Source organism: Zonotrichia leucophrys, chromosome 2, assembly GCF_028769735.1.
Source record: "Zonotrichia leucophrys gambelii isolate GWCS_2022_RI chromosome 2, RI_Zleu_2.0, whole genome shotgun sequence".
Lineage (NCBI taxonomy): Eukaryota > Metazoa > Chordata > Aves > Passeriformes > Passerellidae > Zonotrichia > Zonotrichia leucophrys.
Genome location: NC_088171.1, coordinates 129,636,536 through 129,659,614, shown reverse-complemented (window position 1 = coordinate 129,659,614; position 23,079 = coordinate 129,636,536). Strand labels below are relative to the sequence as shown.

Genomic DNA, 23,079 nt, shown 5'->3' with positions numbered 1-23,079 from the left:
ATTTCTTTCTGGTTTAAAACAGGAAATATCTTAATTTCAAACACAATTTTTCAAACCTTTTCAATGTGTAGTTCCTGCAGGTCTACTTATGCATGCAGCAAAACAGGAAAGGCTACTTAAGGCTCAAGTTTTGTTTTTTTGGTTATGTTTTGCTCCTCTTCATGGGTAACCTTAAATTTTGAGAGGCCTCCAGACCACATGGTCAATACCTGAAGTCTCAGAGAAGAGAGACAGCCAGACAGCAATTTTAATTCAGCAACAATACTGAAAACAAAACAGGCAAATCTAAAGAACCTGTGCTCTAAAATCTCATTATAGCAGCTGCATGTTTGCCATTTCTTGTGTAGGAAAGTTCCCCACTGCTGAAATATTCATCATCAATGCACAACAAACTTAGTGAAATGGGGTAGTGTCATTACTGCTGCACTAATGCAATAATAAACCAAAACGTATTTACTACATGTATTTATTTGTGGCATTCACCATACTGAGAATACAATTACAAATTATGCAGATAATACATACAGAAAGATAATGTCATTAATCAAGATGCATGGTATTATTAACAGAAATGTACTTATTTAGACAAGTAAGTAATTTAGGTATCTAATGAGTTTATATTTATCTTTGTGAACAATGGCACCATAAGTGAAATACTCAGAAGAGGAATATGCTCTCATTTTTTGGTTTTTTTAAGATGGTTTCTTTTCTGCAGCATTGTGCTGTTAAAAAAGTATTGTGTCATTAAAAGTCTAACTTAAGAATTGAGATCAAGATTTATTCAGATGCAATTTAGAATGGGGCCCAGCTCCAGTGAAACCCATATCACCCATCAAAACAAAGAAAACAACCCTCTTCATTCAAACCAATAAACAAGAAATAAAAATATACATGGTACCAGAACAGAACCACGTAGGTTACATTTAAATGTACAATAAATGTTTTAAGTTATTTAGCAACAACTGAGGAGTGGCTAATTAAAAAAAAAAAATTGATTCCTTAGGCTCACAGAATTAATTTTGTTTGGGATTTGCAAGGCAATGGCAAAAGAGAATTAGATGTCTAATCAGCATGGGGAGAGAGAATCCACTTTCTTTGATAATCTCCCACTTATTATGCAATACCTTTCCAGCCTTCCTAAAGAAGTATCTAATGGATTTGTATCCCTAGGTTATTTACAACAAAGGGTTTCACAGCAAAATGGGAAGCGAAATAGGAATGGAAATACAGAATGGATCAAGATTTAACTTCATACAATGTTTCTAAATATTAGTATTTAAAACCCCTTTATTCTGCATACTCAGAAAATAATTCATAAGCCTGTCTGTTCTGTCTGAAAGCAAATTAAATGGAAAACAATTCTAGAAAGGAATTCTATTCAATCAAGTTCTCTCCACAAACATGAAAACACAATTACATGGTACAGTCTGACCCTTATGGGAGGACAAAATGTTATCCTTCATGATATATTTCACAATGACCTTACAGAATTATTATATACACGGCAGAACACCTAAATCACTTTTTAATTACCCTTACACAGAAAGTTTGCTTCGCAACATTTCAACAAAAATGCAAGATTTTCAGCTCAAGTCTTCTTCTAAAGCACAACAAACAGTTCTATTCTACAAATTTTATTTCAGGCAGGTATTAACAACATTAAATTCATCTGGGGAAGACGCACTACATTAACCTAATAAATAAAGGAGTGATCTATACAACAGAGACGTAGCAGAACTTGAACTGTTTCTCATTACTTTTATAAACTAGCAGATAGGAAACTATGGAGAGGTATTAAAATAACAATGGAGTTGCAACTTATCACCATCTATATATCAGAAAGTGTTATTACATTTTTAAGATTTCTTGAGGGGGACTTCTAAGAGTACTTTTCTTTCAACTGAAGCACTTACAAAAAAATCCAAGAATAGATCTACCTCTCTTCATAGAAAAAATAAATCAAATGTGGTTCTGTACTAGGATATATTTTTCATATGCAGGAACTTTATATGCATAATGAAAGGCCTTTTCTAATCACAATATTTTATCAGAGAGGATTATTTTCACATCTTGCTTGCAAGTCAAGGTAAGTCAGAGGTATCTTAGGAATGCTTTAGAAATCAGTGTTTTACTTGAAATTAATTAATCCCTCCTCCAAAGGGGTTAATAGTAGGTACAAAAGGCAAACAGTATATACAGCTGCCACTGTCTGCACCAAGCCAATAATTCCAAGCTCAAAATAAGATTAGATTAGAACAGGGAAAAGGACTTGTGTACTTCTTTGCATTTGCTTCAGTGCACCAGTTCAGGCTGGTTTTCTACGAAAGGAAGCACCCCACTAACATAATAGGCAATTCCAAGGGACAGGAGAGCGATGACAATGATGAGGAGCAGCACCCTCCAGAAGCCCAGGTCTTCCACAAACTCCTGCCACGTCGTGCGGAAACTGGAAAGAACTCCTTCACCTTGCTGCAGGTTTGGATTGAGAAGGGAATGGCTTTCCATTGCACTGCAAAGGATTAAAGTTAAAAATACATCAGAGTAAAGGAATGCATCTGTCAGTATGACAGTGATCCCACTAAGGGCATCTGAAACATTCTAGATTAAAAATCAAACCCCCCTACTGATTTATAGCATTGCTTCTGCTACATCAAGACAAATTAGATCAGGAAAACACTTCTAATTCTAAACTTATTTTAGCTGAAAGGACATTTTATTACCCTGTGCAAAGAGAATTATATTTGTGTATGTATAACTGCACTGAATTTTCAGGCCTGCTACCCAGAAGCCTTCAAAGGTCAGTCCCCATAATTCTACTAAATATGGCTTAGTAAAATATAATGAAGCATAAGTTAAGACCTCAAGGGGCACACATTATTTGTTAATAAAACAAATTATGACTAAAAATAAACTCTGATTAATAAAATGGAATCTTTAACCAACATTAATTTGAGATGCTGAGTTCTGCATTTACTGTTCTCCTGGATATCTTTGTTACATGCCCCTTCTAAAAAAGCATTAAAAATCACAGAAAACACTAACTTTGGATAACAAGAAGCTCAGAAACTTTCTGAACAAGTTAGCATTGCTGTGTTTTCTGCCATATGGTTTTCAGTGACTGCTTTCATGTTTTAGCATTCCACTACCAATCTATCAGGCCCCCTTAAATGGTCAGACTATAAATGAGGGAGCGGAATTCTCACTTTTCATGAAAAACAAATATAAAATCTGAGAGAGGCAGTCTTCTTGACAATGATCACCTTTAGAAAAGATGTAAGTTGTTTCAAAATCCTGCACAGCCTCTTGTGTAATTCTCCCAATATTGTTGGTTTCACAACAGTAACAGGAAACTATCTGTTGCTTATGAAAAATCTCATGAAGAATAGGAAAGTTTTTGCATATCCTGACTTCACTTAAAATTTTGGCCATCTCCACAGTCTTACAACCTTTTACTTGAGTAAAATTACATACATGGCTGTTTACAGGATTAGGCCCTGACAAACACAGAAACAAAATGGTGGAATCAATCACATATTCAATGATGTCAATAGCAGAATATAAGCAAAAAAAAAATTCTTTTCTTCCCTTTTAACTGTTTTCCATTACCATATTCCTAGATATTTCTTACAAGACTAATAATAAAATTTTTTAAAAATCAAGGAAAAGTAATTTCCAAGTCAAAACTAATTGTAGAAATGCTGCTGTTCTTCTTGACAGAAATAAATTGAAAAATGATGGTTATCAGAAAAAAGTCTCATTCACAAAGCTCTCTTCTAAGATTACACCATGGGAAAACTTCACACTATTCATATGGTATTTTTTCTCAGGAAGTGTAACCACTGAAGAACAATGAGCCTGAACTCCCACAACTTGCTCAAGTATTGCAGCATCACGTGCACAAGATTTCAGGAATTGCCTATTAAACAGCCCGCATTTTTGTTTTTTAAATATTTACCATGCTGTAAAGCTATTTTAGCTTACTCATAGGTGCAGGATTTAGTAATCTTTCTTGCTTATTATGATTTCCCAAGCAAAACAAAGGGTTTAGTAAAAGCCAGCCCTTTGTGCAGAACAGAATTGCTTACTCTTAAGTACTAACTAGTTAATACGTAACACAGAGAGGTTAAATAAAGGTGCAATGCAATTTAAGTGGAAAGGTCACAGGCTTGCTCATTAAAAAGGGTACACAGAAAACATTTTTACTATTTTATATTATGACCCAATTAAAACAAATGTTATTCAATATATTTTTTCTTATTACAAATTAGAGCTGCATAAAAACTGGTAATGCAGCAACATGTCACACAAGAGAAGAGTTTGTGCCACACAGCCCAGACAGATGTTCTGTGTCCAGCAGCAGGTGGGAGTTCACATTTAGACATGCTTGTGGCACAGCCACAGGTCCTGCTGGGCTGTGCAGAAGGACAGATGTCTGTGTGAGAGCGGGACAGAGGGAGCTCTGCCTCCTGGCAGCAGGGCAAAGCAAGCAAAACCAAATTTGACTTGGGAACAGAGCTCTGGCCTCTGCTCCCCGAGCAGCAGCAACTGCCTGTAACACGGAGCAGAAAACTGAAGCCAGAGACTGCTTTTAGAAAGAGTGTTATTTCTCCATAGGTTCATACATAATGTAAGAGTTCAGAGGGCAGAGGACAGAAGTCATAAATCTAAGTGTCCCTAAAATGTGAAAATAATACAAAGAAGGGTAAGTGAAACTGTGGAGGTCTGAAAAGCCAACTGGTAAAAAGATATTATTTATTTACAAAGCAAACAGCACACAAGCTCATTTGCTTTGGCTCCTGTAGGCATCTGTCATTTGTTACTTTGAAAATAATGCATTTCAGACATTTTAAACACGTTCCCAAACAAGCTGGGTAGTGCACTGTTTATGTCTTTGTGCCTGTCCCCAAGGAGAGTTGCTGACTTCCTGGCCAAAGCAAACAATATAACATTTATGAAGGTCAAATAACAGAAAGGAAGCTATGTTTGTTAAAGAGACACCATCAAATCAAAAACCAAAATTTAAATGGGGCTGAGCTGTTCGTCCATATGTTTAAACAAAATCAGCCTAAGTGCATTTGTGTGTGTCAAGACATTTTCAGTAAAAGTTAGTGAAGTCTGAAAGGTAATATGCACTAATTCTTACAATGTACAACCACGTAATTTTGAAAATAAAATTAATTTTCTGTTTCATGGTTTAGAACAGTCTCTCTGACTGGTAAGGTCACCTGATGTATAAAAAAGAACTTCATGGGAGTACTGAGTATTATTTCTGCAGTTTTGTTGGTTTCACCTTTTCTGTTGACTCATCTTAGATCTAACTCCATCTATACAGCTTCTTTTCTGTTTACAGTACAGCCTGTCTACATTTTCACATAAACCAAGCAACAGTTATGTGACAAAACTCCCTGTCTTTTGTGATATAATGTTCCAGTAGTCATAGTTCATGGTCATCATTAGACAATACAAAAAAATCCACATTTTTTTTGAATGGGGGTAAGCAGCATAGTAAGACATATCAGAGAGCAGAAGTCACCATTACTTTATACAACAGGACTGATTGTTTTCTTTATGTAGTGAAAATGTTTTGTGCTTTGTAGGACTTCACTGCATTTCTCAGGGTAGCATTAACTCCTGGAACTAACTAATGCACCAAGCCTGTTCTCCATAAATATTTGGTTTTGGCTGAGAAACTTTTTATTTTATAGCATACAACTTTCAGTAATTACAGTTGCATTGCTACAGAATCACAATTTATTACTATTGATTTCCTTGCCCTTGTAACCCCAGGTTTTTGTCTATGCCATCTCAATTTTCCTCGTTTCTTGGCATCACTAACCATGCTTCTACTTCTCATGCTTTTGCTTTTTTATTCTAAAAAATATTCAAAATTCTAAATAAGCACAGTCCCAGAACCAGACTTTTAGGAATTCATTATTAACTTCCCTCTAACCCAACAACTTCCCTGAAATGGTCAGCAATTTTCTTGAAATCCTCAGTTCTGCATTAACTATCTCTTTAGTCATCAAAATATTCTTATTCTCCATCTTTTCCAGGACTGCTAACAATAGAAATTTTAGATATGACACCATACAAAATCCTTTATTCAGAGATTGATGAAAAGTCTCCCACCCCTTTTTTTGCAAGAAAATCATCAAAAGGATGTCAGGTTAGCCTGTGATGCTGCCATTTTGCATTTCACACTATTTCCCACTTGGCTTTGCGGTAGGTGGCAGAGTATTTGTGTTTGGGACTCTGAATGGAAAATTAGCCTTTTTTTTTTTTAATTTTACCATAAAATTAAAATCTCAATAGAAGTTCCTTTTTTTTCTAACATTGGATCGATTTAAAGAGATTTTTCCAAAATTTAACACTCAATTTTGATTTGATAATGTCAGGCCAAATTTGATATTATCTGTTTTGAGGAATAAACAATCAAGTCAATCCCAAAAATCTAAAGCCATAAACATTATTTCTCCTGGTAGTTATTTTTGTTTGGTAAATACCTTTCACTTTCAGCTGTCTGCATTGTCTCCAGCTTTGAGTGAGCTCCTCTGTTAAATCCTTTCACCTCCTGCTCCTCTAATGATTCCAGCAGTCTGATCACATCTTTATTCACACCCCTTCGTTTGGCAAGAACAAGTGGTGTTGCACCTTGGTGGTTGCTAAAACAAGCCCATAAAAAGACATAAGAAAATTTTAACATAGAAATTTTGTAACAAGTCAACTCAGCATAACATATTACAATTTAGTAAGTCCTGAGAGCTGTTTTCTGTTTTATCAGACAGTAATAAATTCCAATCTATCTAAGTTACAGCACAATTGGACATAGAAGAAAATAAGTATATTTAGGTTTGAAATTGCACAACTCTTTTCCCCCTCTAATAAAATCAAATTCTTAGAACTCTAATCTAATTGGAAACTGGGTGTTACAGCAAAAAAAAAAAAAAAAAACCAAAACAAAACCCAGTAGATTTATGGCAATGTTCAAGTTTAAGCTTAATTTCAAGAAAGAATTGTGCAATCTGGCTCCTAATAGTTCCTTTTCCATGAGGGTATTAGGACATGAGGCAGAAATGAAATAAAATACAGATGGTCCCACTGCTGCTATTAAAATAATACTGAATAGGTCCAGAGCTGCCTTTAGACCGGGAATTTCCACCAGAGCTGTTTGAAATGAGGAGAAAAAGTTCCAGTCCACAACCCATAAATAATCAGGTCTACCAATAACTAGTTTTGCTGAGTTGAAAACACTAATGAGGGACAGGTGAAAAAGGGACAGATTTAAAAACTCAAAAGGTTTTGACATTACTCCTGGCTTTTGCAAACATTGTGAATATGCAGAAAGTTCCACAAACAAAGTAATTCAGCACAGGAATGAAACAGCTAGTTATTTTGCAGCTTGAGAGCTTCCATCTGAGCACTGGCATCTGACAGCTGCTGGAAGCCAGAAGGAAAGAATATACAATATTCTGAGTCACAGACTTTGAGGGAGGGCAAAAACACTGAAAGGAAGCATTGTTACCAGAAGAGTATGGGAATGAACTGACACACACATATACTGTATTTTCTTTGTCTTAGATAGTACCACAATAGAAAATGGGGTGGAGAAATTCTTTTAAAGTAGTCAATGTGATTTTTTCTTTGGTGCCAACCACCCACACCTGGCTGTCTGGCCAAACCAGGGCAGCAATGTCATAAATGAGGCACAATTAGATACAGCAGCTCACACCAGCAGCAGCTATTTACATTTGATTTGCTTGTTGCACAGACTAGCAGAAGTGGCCTCTTACTGTTTCCCTGCCTTTTTATTTTGCCTTTTTTAAATTAAGTGGTATCTTCGTAAAATAGAATTGCACCAAATACAGCATTTCAGCAACAACAGATTTATATGCAAGGCTCTGGTGACAGAAGACTAATGTATTATAAAATAAGTACTGTAAAAAGTTGCAGAGGGGGGCGTATGTGGCCCGAAGTTTGGAGTCTGGCTAGCTGAGGGTGAAAGGCCGACGCCCCTCTGCAATTCCTGGCCAGCACCCTTCGGCGTCTGATGGCCTTGGGCTGTGCTGGCTGCGGATTGGCTCACACCGCTGGTATTGGAGAGGAACGGAGCTGATCATTTCCCGGGGGTTAAACATCGGTTTATTGAAGGTGTTGCGGGATCCAAATGCGGGGAAACCAACCGGGAAAAGTTCACCAATAGGGGGTGAAACAGGATTATAAAGGAGGGGGGGTGGGTACAGGCGGAACCAATCGGGAAAGGTGAGGGGATGAACTTTACAGAACTGACACTCCATGGAGACCAATAATCAAAAGGTAAGGGAGGTGTCCTGGGACCCCAGCCAGCCACCATCTCCAGAGAGGAGAAGGTTCTCGAAATCTGGGAGGAGAAGGGGGTGATTGACTGGGCCCAGGGAGGAGACAACTTTCACTTATAAGGGAAACCAGGGGAGGAGCAATTACATATCGGCAACTATGAATAGCGAAGTTACCATAGCAACTTATCTGACAGGGTAGCAGTGGCGGGAAAAACTGGGGGAACAAAACCATTTTACACATAATAGGGGAGAACAATACATAAATTGGGGGAATAACACAAGAAACTTAACAACACACTACAACAAAAAGTGACTCACCAAATATCAATTTTAAGTCCATTAGAAACTAGGAACTGGATGGTATCAACATGGCCACACAGGTGCAGGGCTGTGTTGCCCTGGTAATCAGTGGCTAGCAGGTCAGCCCCAAATTTATGCAAGAGCTGACAGATGTCGACATTTCCCCTGGCTGCAGCCAGGTGCAGGCCAGTCCGGCCCCGGCTGTCACGGATGTTGGGGTCGAAGCCGCTCTCCAGGAGCCGCTTGGAGTAGTTGAAGTCTCCATCAATGCAGGCCTGCAGCAGAGGCACGTTGGTCTGCGAGGAGTCGTTCACAAAAACGTAGGACATTGCTCCGACTCGCTCAGGAGGAGGGGAGCAACCTGCAAGCAAAAGGGTGAAGAAATGATGGTGAAACCAGGCAAATCAACACAATGCTAATATTCACTAGGCTGCTCAGGTCCCAAACAAGAATGCAAACTAGCTTATAGGTCAACTCTGAAACCTTCCTGTCATACACATTAACTTTGTGTGCTGCATTCCCTTCTGGTAAAAAGAAAGAGCTCACACCTCTGGAAAGAGCAGCAAAGCTTTGTTAGGAGAGGAAACTGGTAAGATCTCTGCCACAGATGCCAGACAGGTGATTAGGTTTCACCCTAGTAAGGAATCACATGTAGTAGTATTGATATTAAAGGGCAAAACACCACAGATTGGGACAGAAAGGAAGAATTTTTCACAAATGGGGAAACTCTAAACAATTCAGTCCACTGGTACAGTTACACTAACTGCAATTTTTACCAGCTATAAGCAAAGCTGCTCCAATGGATTTTCACTCTCTGATTTTGAACTTCAATGCACAAACTACAGTACAGATAAAAATGCTTAATAAAAATACTAATTTCTTCCTTCTGCAATAAATGTATTTTTCAATAGTCTTTGAGAACATTATTTTTACGGCGTCAGAGATACACAAACTATAGAACAAACAAGAACAGCAATACAGAACACAGAAAACTGAATGTATTAGGTGAAATTGCCCACTGAAAACTGGAAGGGGGTGAAAGGAAGACAATGGTAAAATCAAGCACACGAGCTACTGTGGGTTTGAGCAGAACCTCAACACAGAGAAATACAAATGCAGTTTCTCTGGCTTAATACTAAATAAAGGATTAAGCCCTTTTCTGTATCAGGACAGACATAAAAGAAGAAGATAAATGTTTCACCATGGATTACTTGGTATAGAATATTTGATGAACTATGATTTCAGTTTTGCAGAAGAATATTTTAAGGGTGAGTCAAATCACGATGACACCGCATGCTTACGGGACACAGAAACGATTACTTGAAAACAATAAGGAAAAAGAGAATGGTTTAGCAAGAGAATGGTAGAATGTTCATGAGGCAATTTTAAGCAATGAAAACATCTAGAAGACTGGACAACAGTCCTGTTTTTGTACTGCCTCAGAGAGGTCGTAAAAAAGAAAAAAATCATATAAGTAAGTAAAATTTCTCTAGAAGAAATCTCAATAGATACATGACAAAGTTAAAGTGATAGGAGGGAAACGTGATTTTACTAGATAAGCTTGGAATAGAAAGTGAACTGAAATGTCACTTGAAAACAGTATTTTTCACTTGCCCAGGGGTTCTGTTCTGGGCTCACGGTGCAGCAGTGCTCTGATTAGCTATCTGAATCTCTTATTAAAACTGCTATACACAGATTTAAATTTTCTCATCTATATAAGGTATCCTTCCACACCAGTGCACTCATTCAGCCAGGAGAATGGAAACATGGCCAGTAGCCAAAGAATTCAATTTAAAACCTCTCCTTTTATGAGAGTTCATAATGTCTATATTTTATAGCTCTTCCCCCACGTTTTAGATCAAATTCAAGATCAAAGTACCTCCAGAAGTAATTTCAAAATGTGTACACACTGGTCTGAATAACAGCTCTAGCACTGGGGGCCGTTGAGTTTAATAAATCATATTTAAACTTCACTAGGCTGTGTTTCCTATCTGGACAAATTTTGCTACATATATCAACACCTGTCTAGTTTTTCAGTGCGGGAATGCACAACGATTTTTTCTTTATTGGATGCTGAAGAGAAAGAGATAGAAATAAATTCTATGTCTTGGTATCTGTATAAGGAATGATTCTAAGCAGAGTACATTCCTCTGGGCTGCAAGTATGTTTTGAAGCACGTGACTGTACATCACTGGCTCAAGAACTCTTTTCCACAACCATCTCCAACAGCAAGTGGCTGGTTCACTGATACACCATAAAACTTAGTGTGAGACTGGAGTCATGCAGGGCACTGACAGCCTCCTTATAACCCTATACAAAAAGAAAGGAAAATGTAATTACTTAAATTTTCAGTGAATACGTTACAACCCCTGGATGCTACAAAGCTATGATTCCCAGCTGACAGCATTTTCAATTTTCTTGCCCATCTTCCACCCAAATCATGAATGATATGAGAATTTTTCTTCCACTCCGCTCATCCAGCGTTCACTGAGAAAAATAATGGGCCCAGTTTCTCTGTGATGTGATTGTGACCTTCATATTCTGCACTAAATCTTCCCTAAAGCAAGATCATAAATAATATTAAAACCTCCAATTATCAGCCATAGTAGCAGCATATCAATACCACAAACCCCTACTCACACTTGACAAAAAGTGGTTTGCTTGTAAAATAATGCTTCAATGTTTAAACCTGCTTAATAAAACAAGGCCTACCATAAATCAACATGAGAATATTATACTGGAAGAAACGTAGGCTGTTTGAGAAACAGCATGACATGCTCTGTTAAATATAAGCTAATGGCTGTATTTTCATACCAGACGTGTATGTCTGGTAAAGCCTTAGAGAATTCCCCAACTGTGATGAAACATTAGCTAATAATACCTAGGAAAAAAGTCACCTCCTTATCTTCTCAGAAAAGGAAGCACAAATACTAGCAGTTAATAGAAAGTGTAACTGGAAGTCATTCTGATTCAGAATTTATCATCACTAAAATCTAGAACTGATCACTCACGTGTAGAAGACTAAAGTAAAACCTTAGTATTTCACAGTAAGAAAGACAAAGATGAGGCAAACCCTTCTTCCCAATACTTGAAGATTGTGGACTAAGCAAATACATTCACAACAAAAAAAATCTGGACCATCTGGTTTGATTTATCTTTGTGATTAAAAAGATTTTTTCTACTAACACAATTCTATTTCACATATGGCTAGCTAACCTGTGCCAAATACAAGCTGCACACAAAGCTGAACTATGCACCATCTTTAAAATGTCAGTCCCAAAACAGCATGGTCTTGCCTTAAAATTAACCCAACCTAGCAAAACTTCTTGTGTAAGAAAACTCATAAAAAATCACAAGTAAAATTAATTAGATATTTTTCATTAAACAAATGGTGATTGCACTTCTGCCCACAGTATCAAAAAAGCTTATTATTGCAATGATTATCTGACACAACAGACTCAGGAGCAAAATTTAGAAACAAAACAGCATTAGCCATTCAATTTAAATTGCTTCTGAAAGGTGAATGAGGTAACAACTCTGAACCTGTCCATAAGCTGATATCCTACCAGTAAGGACTGATTTCATAAGCATCAATTAGGACAAATGGACTTGCATTAGTAATAAGACACAAAATATTGCAAAATGACCATCCTGAACATCCCAAAAAAATACTACTACTACTTGAATAAATCTAATTTTTAAAAACAGAAGTAAATCACTGCTTGTAAAAATGCATCACTATCTACTGAAAATGTATCTGTTAAATCATATTTTTTGTTAAAAAAAGGTTTGCTTTTAATAATTTGGTACTTTGACTGAAAATCAGTTTTGTGAAAAAAAGTAAATTCAAAGACATTCTCCCAATCTAGAAGGATTCCCATTAGAAAGGCATAATGTAAGAATGCATTTTCCCTAGATTTATACATTTCTTTAGGCCTCAACACAATGTAGTTCTTAATTAATAACTTCAGAAATTATGCTGTAAGCCTCTTCAATGACACATATAGCACAAGATAAGAAAATTTAACCAAGCTGTTTTGTTTTCAAAGAGAATGCTTATATTAAGTGATTCTGAAAAAATAATTTATTTACTAGGAGTCAGTTGTCTCTCACTAAACTGTGCACAATGGTAACTCATTGTCACACACTCATCTGTTGCAGGACACATTCTCATCTGCAGAAGTCAGGAGTGGTCTTGAAAAATTCAAACCACAGAGCTAAATGCAAGTTCTGTCACTTCTAAAACTAGTCCTAAAATTTGTGTTAACTGTGCACAGTTTTATTTTACTAAATATATGGTGTGGTCTTTGCTTTCTCCTTAAGTCCAACAGCTACCAAACAGCCCAAGGAACAGGAGAGAACAGCTCCATGTGAGAAACGCCATCACTCATGGGACCCATCCCTCCACTACAGAAGTATTAATGAACCTGCCAAATTGGGATTAATCACCAGTCACTGCTCCACAGGACATACTAACTCTGGATTTTCCCCATTACATTCAGGAAAACTGAACTAACTGCCCCTATTTTAAAACAACACAGCATTACCACAGAACACTGTCAGATTGCTCCATCCTCGAGATTTCTCACTATTAATACAAACTCTGACATCTAGAACCCAGGCATCAGGAAGATCACCACTAGGGAAACTGCCACCACCAAGAAATGGAAACTAAAACAAATCCAGGAAATAGTAATCTCCTCTGCCAGCAAACACACCATACATGTTACTTGCAAAATTTGCATTTGTCAACTCCCTTGTGGTAAACAGCATCCTCTTTCTGTAATGCACTTTGAGAGCACTTCAGTGGCAGTGCCTTGCAGAGCTCTTCCTCTTCATTATTTAATGAAAAACATTCCAGTACTTTGCTTAAAATGCTGAGGGAGAAATTCCTTGCTAAGTTTTCACACACACATGTATTTATGTGTAACTTATTGAGAAGTCATTTAACTGAATAAATATTATGTTTAGTAAAAAATTATGTGATCAATTCATTTCAATTTAGGAAAGAACTCCATTATGTACATCAAAATCCACTTAAGTTCTGTAATTTCTGTTAGAAATCTTTATCTTTTCAGTACAACTGGAACAGTTTTATGGCTCCACCAATATGGAACTGCTGCTAAAAGCAGCACCTCAGACTAAGCACAGCATGATGCCTATTTTACACACTGCTGTATTCTGCAGATTTTCCCATTCTAACTTTAGCTATTTTTTCAACAGTTCCTGGATTTGAGGTATCACAGCAGGTTTATAACATCTACATGCCCTCTCATGTCCCTAGTCAGCCACATGGGCAGGTGCCAACAGAATAACATTATTTATGCCATTTGTTTCCAATCATTCCCATTCCCTTATGAGACATGAGACATCCAGGTAATGATCTCTTGATGTTTGGACCATCCTGTAAGTAGAAACAGTGGGACACTGCACATACAAAGAGCTTTACAAGTACAGGCTACAAAGTGCTTTATGAAAAAGCTTTAACAACTATTGCTGCTCTTATGGATCAGCAGATGATGGCTTTGGGAAACAGGGAGCTTTGCTCATTATTGCCCACTATGTCAACACTACAAGATAAAAAATATACAAGGCCTCAAATGCCAATCCAGGGTTGCAGGATGCTTCCCCAGTTAAAATAGTACAAGCTTTGTGTACTCAGGTACACAAAAAAAAGGGAAAAATAAGAAAGAGATAATTCATTTAAAATGCCTTTATTAACAAGCAGATTTGCAAACATTTTATCCTTGCTAAACTTAACTGGTAATTCAATTGCATTACATGTTTGGGCACATTTAACTTCAATTAAATATACAGCTAAGTATTTTTGAACATTGCTCATCTTCCATCTTACGTACAAGAACTATTTAGGAAAAAAGGCAATTTACAGATTTTTTTCAAATAATCTGTAACTAATTCCTCACAATTGGTTCAATTAAATAGCTGCAGTACTTCTCTGATCATTGTGGCCAGTTTGAATACATCTGTTTTTATATAAAGTTATTGAATCATATCAGTCATAATTATCAACCTCTTCACAAAGCTTTACCTGAACTCCTTTTTTGTTTCTGCTGGGAACACGTAGGGTGTATGCTGGTCAAGAAAATATTAAAGATTACTACACATTGTTTTGTTATTGGTTTAATAGTCTGGTTATTAACAGAGTAGCGAGAATTTGTCCCACTCTTAATTAAGCGTTTGTGTTTAAATTCGCGGCAGCCTCGGAGCAGCCTTCAGGAACAGACACTGAGGAGAGCTGTGTCCGGCTGGCTGCGAGGCAGGAGCAGCACGGGAGGCTGGACGGACACTGCCACCACGTGGAGCGCTGGATTCCTGTCCGAATGCAGCGACAAACACAATCACAGAATGCCGTGAGATGGCAGAGACACGAACAGGTCACCTGCCACGGCCAGGGACACCTGAGACACCCCCACCCGGGCTGCTCCCAGCCCCAGCCAGCCTGGCCCTGAACGCTTCCATGGCTGGGGCATCCACGGCTCCTCTGAGTATCTTGTTCCAGTTGCTCTTCACCCTCACAGGAAAGCATTTCATCCTTATATCCAATCTAAACCTTCCCTCTGTCAGTTTAAAGCCATTCCCAGCTGTCTGTCATTTCATGTCCTTGTAAAAACCCCTCTCCACCTTTCTTGTAGGTCCCCTTTAGGTATTGGCATGGTGTGTAAGCCTTGACTCATACAGACCACTTTTTCTACATTTGTGGTGTTTTCTACTATCCTGGGAAGGAAATTATGAAAGGCCTGAAAATAAGATTTTATAAAACTTTATTAAAAGGATTCTGAAATCCAAACTGCTACTTCCTTGCAGTATGAATAGCATTCTCATTTAATCTCTGATTCTCTATTAGTGAAATGAGGACTTAGGTATGGTTGCTTGAGTTCTGAAACCAAAGGTATTTAATTTTAAAAAGTATGTATTTATGCCTGTTCCTTTAAAAATATCCAAAACTAAATCCAAAACATCCCCACACAAAAAACCTAGTCCTTACCTAGACAAACAGTAAGTCTGAGATGACATATTAACTAACATGGGGAAAAACTTTCTGTGTCCAGGAGGAATCATCAGAAATCAGAACTTAATAAAAGCAATAAAGCAAAGTAAGAACCTGTGACCAAATGACTTGTTATATAGTTCATATTTTCTTACTTTTTCCCCTTATAATATATATAAAATAGCTTATATGTCCTTAGTCATGCATAACCCTGATGACATGGCCTTAGTGTAAAACATCAAATCTGGTTTAGTGGCTAGTGAACAGAAACAAGTCACTTTTAAAAGCAGATGTCTCCTAAATTTGTGAGTCATTTATATCTAACTGTATGCTTGACTTCACCTTTGAGAAAATATCTTGCTCTGCTTGTTCATTGAAGTTCATCATTTTATACCAACAATGCATTTACATCAATGTACCAATGATAAGACAACTAAGAGTGTCAAACATGCAACTCTTACCTACAAGTGCTGGATACACATATTTCTGTTCAGAATTTTCATGTTCACACAGTAAATCACTAAACCAGTTTATCAAAGACAAATAGTAAATTGATAAATTTACTCTTTCAAATATTTTAAATATCTATCAATGCAGCACGACTTTAAAAATGTAACAGTATCACAGTGGATTTATGTAACAAGATAAAATGGTAACACTATTAAGGTTGTATGTCTAACTGCTATATACATAGTGATACAACCTTTGCATAAATAGTTGCTTCACTATGCTTAGACTCAAAAAGTTTCTCCATGTAGGCAAACATGTAGTAGTAAAAGCGACTGCCCAACTTCAGTCTAAAGGGACTGAAGGGAGTAAACGAGCAGCCTAAGCATTCTCAGGACAACAGGCAGGTCTGAGGAGAATGAGAGGTCAGCTTCAAGCTCCTGATCTGCACAGGGGCTGGAATTGACCAGAAATGCAATGGAAGATGATTGAAAAGAACCTGAGAGTGAGGTTCTTTTCTTTTCTTTTCTTTAGCTCAACTGATGTTTACCATTTGCATCAATTTATCCTGCTGAGCCTGAAAACTGAAGACATCACATATACAGGGGGAACTTCTACCTTTAGATAACTTAGTAAGTAACAGTAACTCATCTGTAAAAGACCCAATCAATATTCAGCCTGAAACCCAGCGTCTAGTCAATGAACAGCAATACCCATGTGTCATGGTTTGAGAGGAAGTGAGTTTTTTTGGGATGCTGTGGTCAAACCAATAGGTGCTCAGATTTGAATATTGGCACCTGGAGTGGCGACTGAGGACATGGATACGCCTCTGAGAACACAGGGGGTTAAAAGCAGAGAACTTCCAGGAAAACTTTCTGAGAAGGTGCCTGGCAGGGCAGCATGGGAGTTCTGGACAGGCAGAGCCTGAGATTTTTAACCCTTTTCTTGGATGATGGAAACCTTACAAATGCTGATCCTCCTGGAGCTGAATGAGAAGAAAGATAGAGATGAGATAAGAGCAAACAGGCCACGAGAGAAGTGGAAAAGAATCTTGGGTGGGAGGAGGTGATGGAGTGGCCTTTGGCTGGACTTTTCTTGTACAGCCATGGACAGAACCATTTTTTCCTGTGACACAGAGACTGCATTTAGGGAGAAGCAATGGAGTGCAGTGATGTTATGTGAAAGAGTGCATGAACAGAGACAACAAGTGAGGAGGGTGGTTGGTGCCCTTGATCTTCAGTGGAGGAGATCTCTGTTCTTGAGACCCCTCGGCCCCAGGGGGTGAATTTAGGGTGGACAGATGTCCCAAAAGTGAGAGACTGTGCTCTTTTTGGAACTGGACAAAGCACCCTTGAAAGGGAAACCCTAGGAGCAGCTCTGGTCCATGTGCAGTGGTGAGAGCACTGGGCATGGAAGGAAGATGTCAGGCTGGCAATGATCTCCGGGCAGTGCCACGTGTGACAGGAAACACAAGAGGTCTCAACTGTGTTTCCAGGGGAAGCCTTTGGCACAAGAGGGACGCCTCACCCCTTGATGAACTGAGAATTGATTATCTAAAGGGTGGTGATGGACTGAGAGTTGGTGATCTGAGGGATGGCTGTATAGGAAATTTGGTGGGGGGAGGAGGAAATGTTTTTGGAAGGTTTTCATTCTTTCTGTGTGTTTCTTTTTACTTATAGTTGTAGGTTAATAAAGTTTTCTCTTCTTTATTTCTAAGTGGGAGGCTGCTTTGCTCTATTTCTAGTCACATCTCACAGCAGACACCAGGGAGAATGTATTTTCATGGGGGCACTGGCATTGTGCCAGCATCAAACCATGACACCATGTTTCTTTAAAGAGGTTTGACAAGTTCTATTTGAAGAAGGATAAGGAGAAACTGTGAAAAAAAGTCCACGTCAATTATGACTTCTGTGAATAAAGAACCAACATAAAGCAGCCACAGCAGATCCCAGCAAAGGTCCTTTTAGGCCTAGTATAAGTTTTGAAATGGTGGCAAAAAGCAGAGGCCAGAAAGAACATAGAATAGGGCAAGCATATATAATTTTGCTTTTTCTATTCAAAATGGATGGGGTTTTTACGTATTTGGCTCCACCTCCTCCTCTGAATCTGCTCTTTCTCCTCTTCAACACAAATACTTTTAATACCAACAACATACTCTGGTAAGTTCTCCAACTCAGTTCTTATGAAGAAAATCTTTTGGTCTTGCTGAAGCAGGGGCTTGGCAGCTTCCCTTGTGGACCCCCAGCTCTGCTGCAGGAAGAACAGACTGTGCACCTCTGCCTGTTCTTTTCCTGCCACTCATGATTCTACAGGCCTTCATCACAGCCTCCTCAGACATCCCTTTCCAGGATGAATTTTGAAGTCCAGCTTTCTTGGTCATTCCTCATTTGTAAGGGGGTCTGGGTCTGTGACCATTCTTGTTTTGCTTCTCTGAATCTCACTCATTTTTACTCTGTTTTGTGAGCTGGGAGACAGAACAAGGTTGACTCAATCAAGATGTGTGGGGTGAACCATGGATTAACAAGTGTCATGACAAAATTCTTTGCTTTGTTTTTTACTTGTTTCTTCAGTAATATTCCACTGTTTGCTTTCCACTTTTCCACTGCTGCTTAATGCTGTTGCTGCATTTTCATGGAACCATTCATCAAAACTCTAAGATACTGCTCATTACTGAGAAGTAATGGGAAGGTAGGATTCTCTTTATGCTGAGTCCCTCTACTTACACTGAACTCATGTGCCAGTATATTATCCAGTTACTCAGTTTTACAGGGCTCTTCTGCAGCTCTTCATAGCTGACCCTATCTTTACAACCCACGTCCTGGCAAAGACTATCACCTTGCTGCTCACTGCCTTTTCTAGGCAGTACATGCAAATTCCAACAGTTCAGAAGCCGGAACAGAACCATGCAGAACTAAAATTATTCCAGTCTTACTGATCATAAGCTGACTAAACTGATGTCCTGGATGAGGCTGATTAGGCTCACCCAGCACTCTGCTTTCAAGAGCAGCCACCAGAGATCCTCCACTGGGAGAGCATGTGAGCCTGGCTGCTTCCTGCAGTCCATTCTCCACACACACCCAGCAGCCACCACAGTACATTGTGGACCTGCCTGAGCAGCCCCTCAAGAGACCTTTTGTCCATTTTCTAACTCATTCCTGAACCTGCTCACACTGCCACCACAGTGCCCCTGTCATCCTTTCCTGCATCCATCTGAAACTACCTCGCAACAGCCCCAGCAGGAAACTCCCATTCCAGTGCCTCAACACTGGATGGATAACTCTCACTTTACTCACTGCCTTCACTGCATAACTCTGGTCATGCCCCAGCAATATCCCCTGTGAACAATCCTGACTTTTCAGTCTTTCCTCCTAAGGAAGCTGATCCCCTTGTTCCTTTCAGTTACCCTCCCCTACCCCCACTGTGGCCTTCTTCCAATGCAGAGACTGGAACCACACAGACTACCCTAGATGTGGGTGTACCAGCTGTGGCAGCAAAATGATGCTCTTTGTCTTCTTCTCACTATCTCTTTGAGGACAGTCACCATTTTCCTGGCTCTCTGGCTGCCACTACACTGAGCTTAGGCTTCCAGGGAACATTCAGTGGTAACTCCAAGCACTTTCTCTTGATTGGTGGCTGCCAGTCTCTAGTTCACCACCATATGAGCATGGTTTAGATTATTTTACCCAAGACAAGATCTCACTTGGTGTACACCAAAGCTCATGTGTCACCTTCCTGCCTCCTTCCTTTTTTTGGCAATTTCTTTTTGCCTTCTTTGTAATTTTTCAACCCAACCACTTCTGCATGTAAGAAATGTCTTTGATGCTACACACATCCACTCTCCTCAAAAGCCTCTAGTATGGTACTTTGTTTTAATGCTTCCTGAAGATCCACATCACCTCTATCTACAATGCTGCTCAGTAACCCTGAGGAAAAGCTGATGAGTCATGGATGTAGCAAAACTTTGAAGATGTACCCATTCTCAGAGAGAACAACCCCCTAAGGTACTAACACATAACACAAACAGGCATTTTCTTCTGTAGATAAAAAGCTCCAAGGTGAAGAAGACACACAAGCATTTTACACCAAGCATGGGAAGCCCATACACCCCAAGCCATTCCTGAAATGTCCTGCTGCCCTCCTTCTGTCACCATCCACTACTGCTGGTCACTGAGCAGACACTCTTAACACACTCTAAAAGTCTTGAGCATGCTGAAGGATATCATAATGAGCAGTACAGGATTTATGCCTTTGAGTTTATATTATAAAATTCAGCTGATGTAGCTGCATTACTTGGATGTCAGAAATTTGCTGACTGACAAAACTGGTGTTTAAGCAGCTCTGCTCCACAATCAATCGAAATTTCACTGAAAAAGTGAAAGAAAAAATGCCACTTAGAAAAGTGGTGCTGATAGATGAATGATAACAGAATCTAAGTCCTGTAAGTACAGACAAGGCTGCAGTGGGGGACTGCACAAGACAAAACCTTTTTCCCCACATATTTATTAAGTATCATCTTTAAATAGCAAAGCAAACCACAACAAAACTGACCATTTCAGTATCTGTGCTCTTGATTTAAACACACAATAAATACTCACAATGGAAATTTGGTGGAACAAACCCATGCATTCAAGACAGGCCTGCTGCCTACTCTAACAGCATCCTATGGATGGTCTCTCTCCAGAAAGCTCAACCCTTCAGGGATCATGTGTTTCACATAACATGTATAAACCAGTGCTCTCTAGAACATCTTATGTGCTTATTAACTGATCTATCTGGAAGTGAAACATCCACAATCGAGATCATGTGGGGAGATTATTAACTGACAGACTGAACAAAAGAAGAAAGTGACAGCCCTCAAAATTCCAGTATACCCAAATCCCTAGAAAAGCTTCTAGTAGTCCTTCACTCCTTGGACAATCAAGTACCTCAGGTCTGAACTGCAGATGAGGACTTCAAGGCCACAAGTGCTCAAACATTAAGTTCAAAAGAACTTTAGGTGAGATAACACAATTACCTTAAAGCACTGCTTCAAATCCCTTGCTCTTGCTGATGAGACAACTTTAACTGAAGGACACCAAAACCTGAAGAGAGGAAATCTCTGTCACTGTTTACAGATCAGAACTGAATTTTAGAGTCCCCTCTTGCAGAGGCAAACTCACACTGCTCTGGTAAGAAGACAGCAGATGCACATTCTACACTTCAACCTTCACCTCATCTCAGCGTACTCATCACACCTTTTCTTCAACAGAAAAAAGCCAGCAATGAGCCATTGTCATTTCCTGACTGTCACCAACTCAGACTGCAAACGTTACTATTTTTTTTCTTCTAAAAAACAATTTAACAAGTTCTTGCTAATAACCTATTTCACAAACAAACAATAAAGAAAAACTGATCTATAGTCTACAGGTAACACTAAACTTAGGCCTCTGCTGCAGCAAAACAAAAATATTTTTACAAATCAGCCACATTCCATCTAGTAAGTGTTCAGTTTTTGCTCTTCCTTGACCTTTTGGAAGGCTGGTCCTAAATATCAGTGCTCGCTGATGGTAAGAAATTTTCATATATTATTCATCTTAAAATCTATGTTAAATTATTAATGTATTAACATGATCCTTTAGTTCAATTTATTTCCCTCACGGTGTTTACCTTGCTGGTTAAACAGAAAACAAAATTACAATTATTCTGCAAAATCAAAAAAAGCCAAATGCCTCTTCCAATAGACTTAATTTCTCTACTTGACCTCAGCATATCTTCTTCTTTCTGTTCCAGTTCTTTTGCTGGGAATCATTAACATTATACAAAGAATTCAAGAGTTCTGTTCATGGATAATAGTAATTCCTTTAACTGGATCACTGTAGTAAGCATTTACTTTTTCTGCAATTCAGTATCTTGTAACTACCTAACATTCTTTGATTTTGTGCTTTCAAGTGGTAAGAATTTATTCTACAAATTTTTTGCTTGCAAGGTAACAACTCTAAACCCTCATTCTTTAAATTGTTATTAAACTTATTTCATATCCTTTTTCTCAGGATCACCCAATTCTGTGTAGTACTAGAACCCTCTTCAATACTGTCAGTGCTTCCCAACTCCCCATCACTATTAAATTAAGACAGTAAAGTTTTAATTGCTACATCAAGGCCTCTATTAAATATTTTGTAAGATTGGTCTTAAGACTGATCTTCAAAGAACTAATTTTATACCCTCTGCTACTCAGATTTGATGGATTTTCGATTCAATATTACTCACCCCAGTTTGTTTCTAGTTACTTCCCTATCCTGTCTACAGTTCAGGCGTTATCCCCACCTTTTCACCACAATAACAACGAGCAGCAGCTTTAGTGTGGTCTAGAAAATTAAAAAGGGAACTACTCCATTTCCCATAAAAACAGTAACTGCTTCATCAAAGACAGTTATGACAGCAGGTTAAAACATGTATTTCAGTCGCACTTATCTTGTTTACCCCTCGAAATCACGTTCAAAGCCGCTCACTTACCAATGCCCTGTCAGCAGGGCGGCCCCGTCCCCTCCCCTCCCCTGAAGGCTGGCACTGCTCCCGCTGTTCTCCCACCAAACGGCATCACAGCGCTCCACCTCTCGGGCTCGCGGGCCGGCCTGTGCCCAGGGCCCGTCCCCGGCTCCCTCCCCGGCCTGGCACGGGCCTGTCGCGGTGACAGCGCCCTGGGTTCCCTGCCGTGCCCTCCCCGGCCTCCCGCTGCCGCCCCGGCCCCGCGCTCCCGTCCCGCTCCGGCCGTACCTGCGCGGGGCTCTCGGGGGGCGCGCGGCGCCGGGCGGAGCGAGCGGCCGGGCGGGCGCGCGCGCCCCCTGCTGGGCGGAGGCCGCCGGGCGCTCCCTCACGGCACCCCGGGCCGGGGACCGGGCACGGGGCAGGGCCGCGGTGCGGGGCCGGCCCGCGAGGGGCTGGAAAGCGGGAACAGCGGCGCCAGCAGGAGCAGGGCAGTGATCGGCCCCCCGTACTCGGCTCTGGTCACGGCACCCCTCGTGTACTGGG

General features: G+C 39.4%; 1 protein-coding gene across 6 annotated transcripts; it reads right to left on the bottom strand.

Moving 5' to 3' along the window:
• Positions 1–450: 450 nt before the first annotated feature.
• Positions 451–22,884, bottom strand: ANKRD46 (ankyrin repeat domain 46). Of its 6 annotated transcripts, none has more exons than XM_064706413.1 (5): positions 22,825–22,843; positions 21,086–21,152; positions 8,634–8,976; positions 6,504–6,662; positions 451–2,509 (listed from the first exon to the last, which is right to left on the bottom strand). In XM_064706413.1, the coding sequence occupies exons 3-5, from the start codon at positions 8,942–8,944 to the stop codon at positions 2,293–2,295; spliced, it is 687 nt and encodes a 228-aa protein (XP_064562483.1). In that variant the 5' UTR covers positions 8,945–8,976; positions 21,086–21,152; positions 22,825–22,843; the 3' UTR covers positions 451–2,292. The 6 variants fall into 6 exon arrangements, with proteins under 6 accessions (XP_064562483.1, XP_064562481.1, XP_064562482.1 ...); XM_064706411.1 differs by lacking the exon at positions 22,825–22,843 and adding an exon at positions 22,564–22,810; XM_064706412.1 differs by lacking the exon at positions 22,825–22,843 and adding an exon at positions 22,318–22,465.
• Positions 22,885–23,079: the final 195 nt, after the last annotated feature.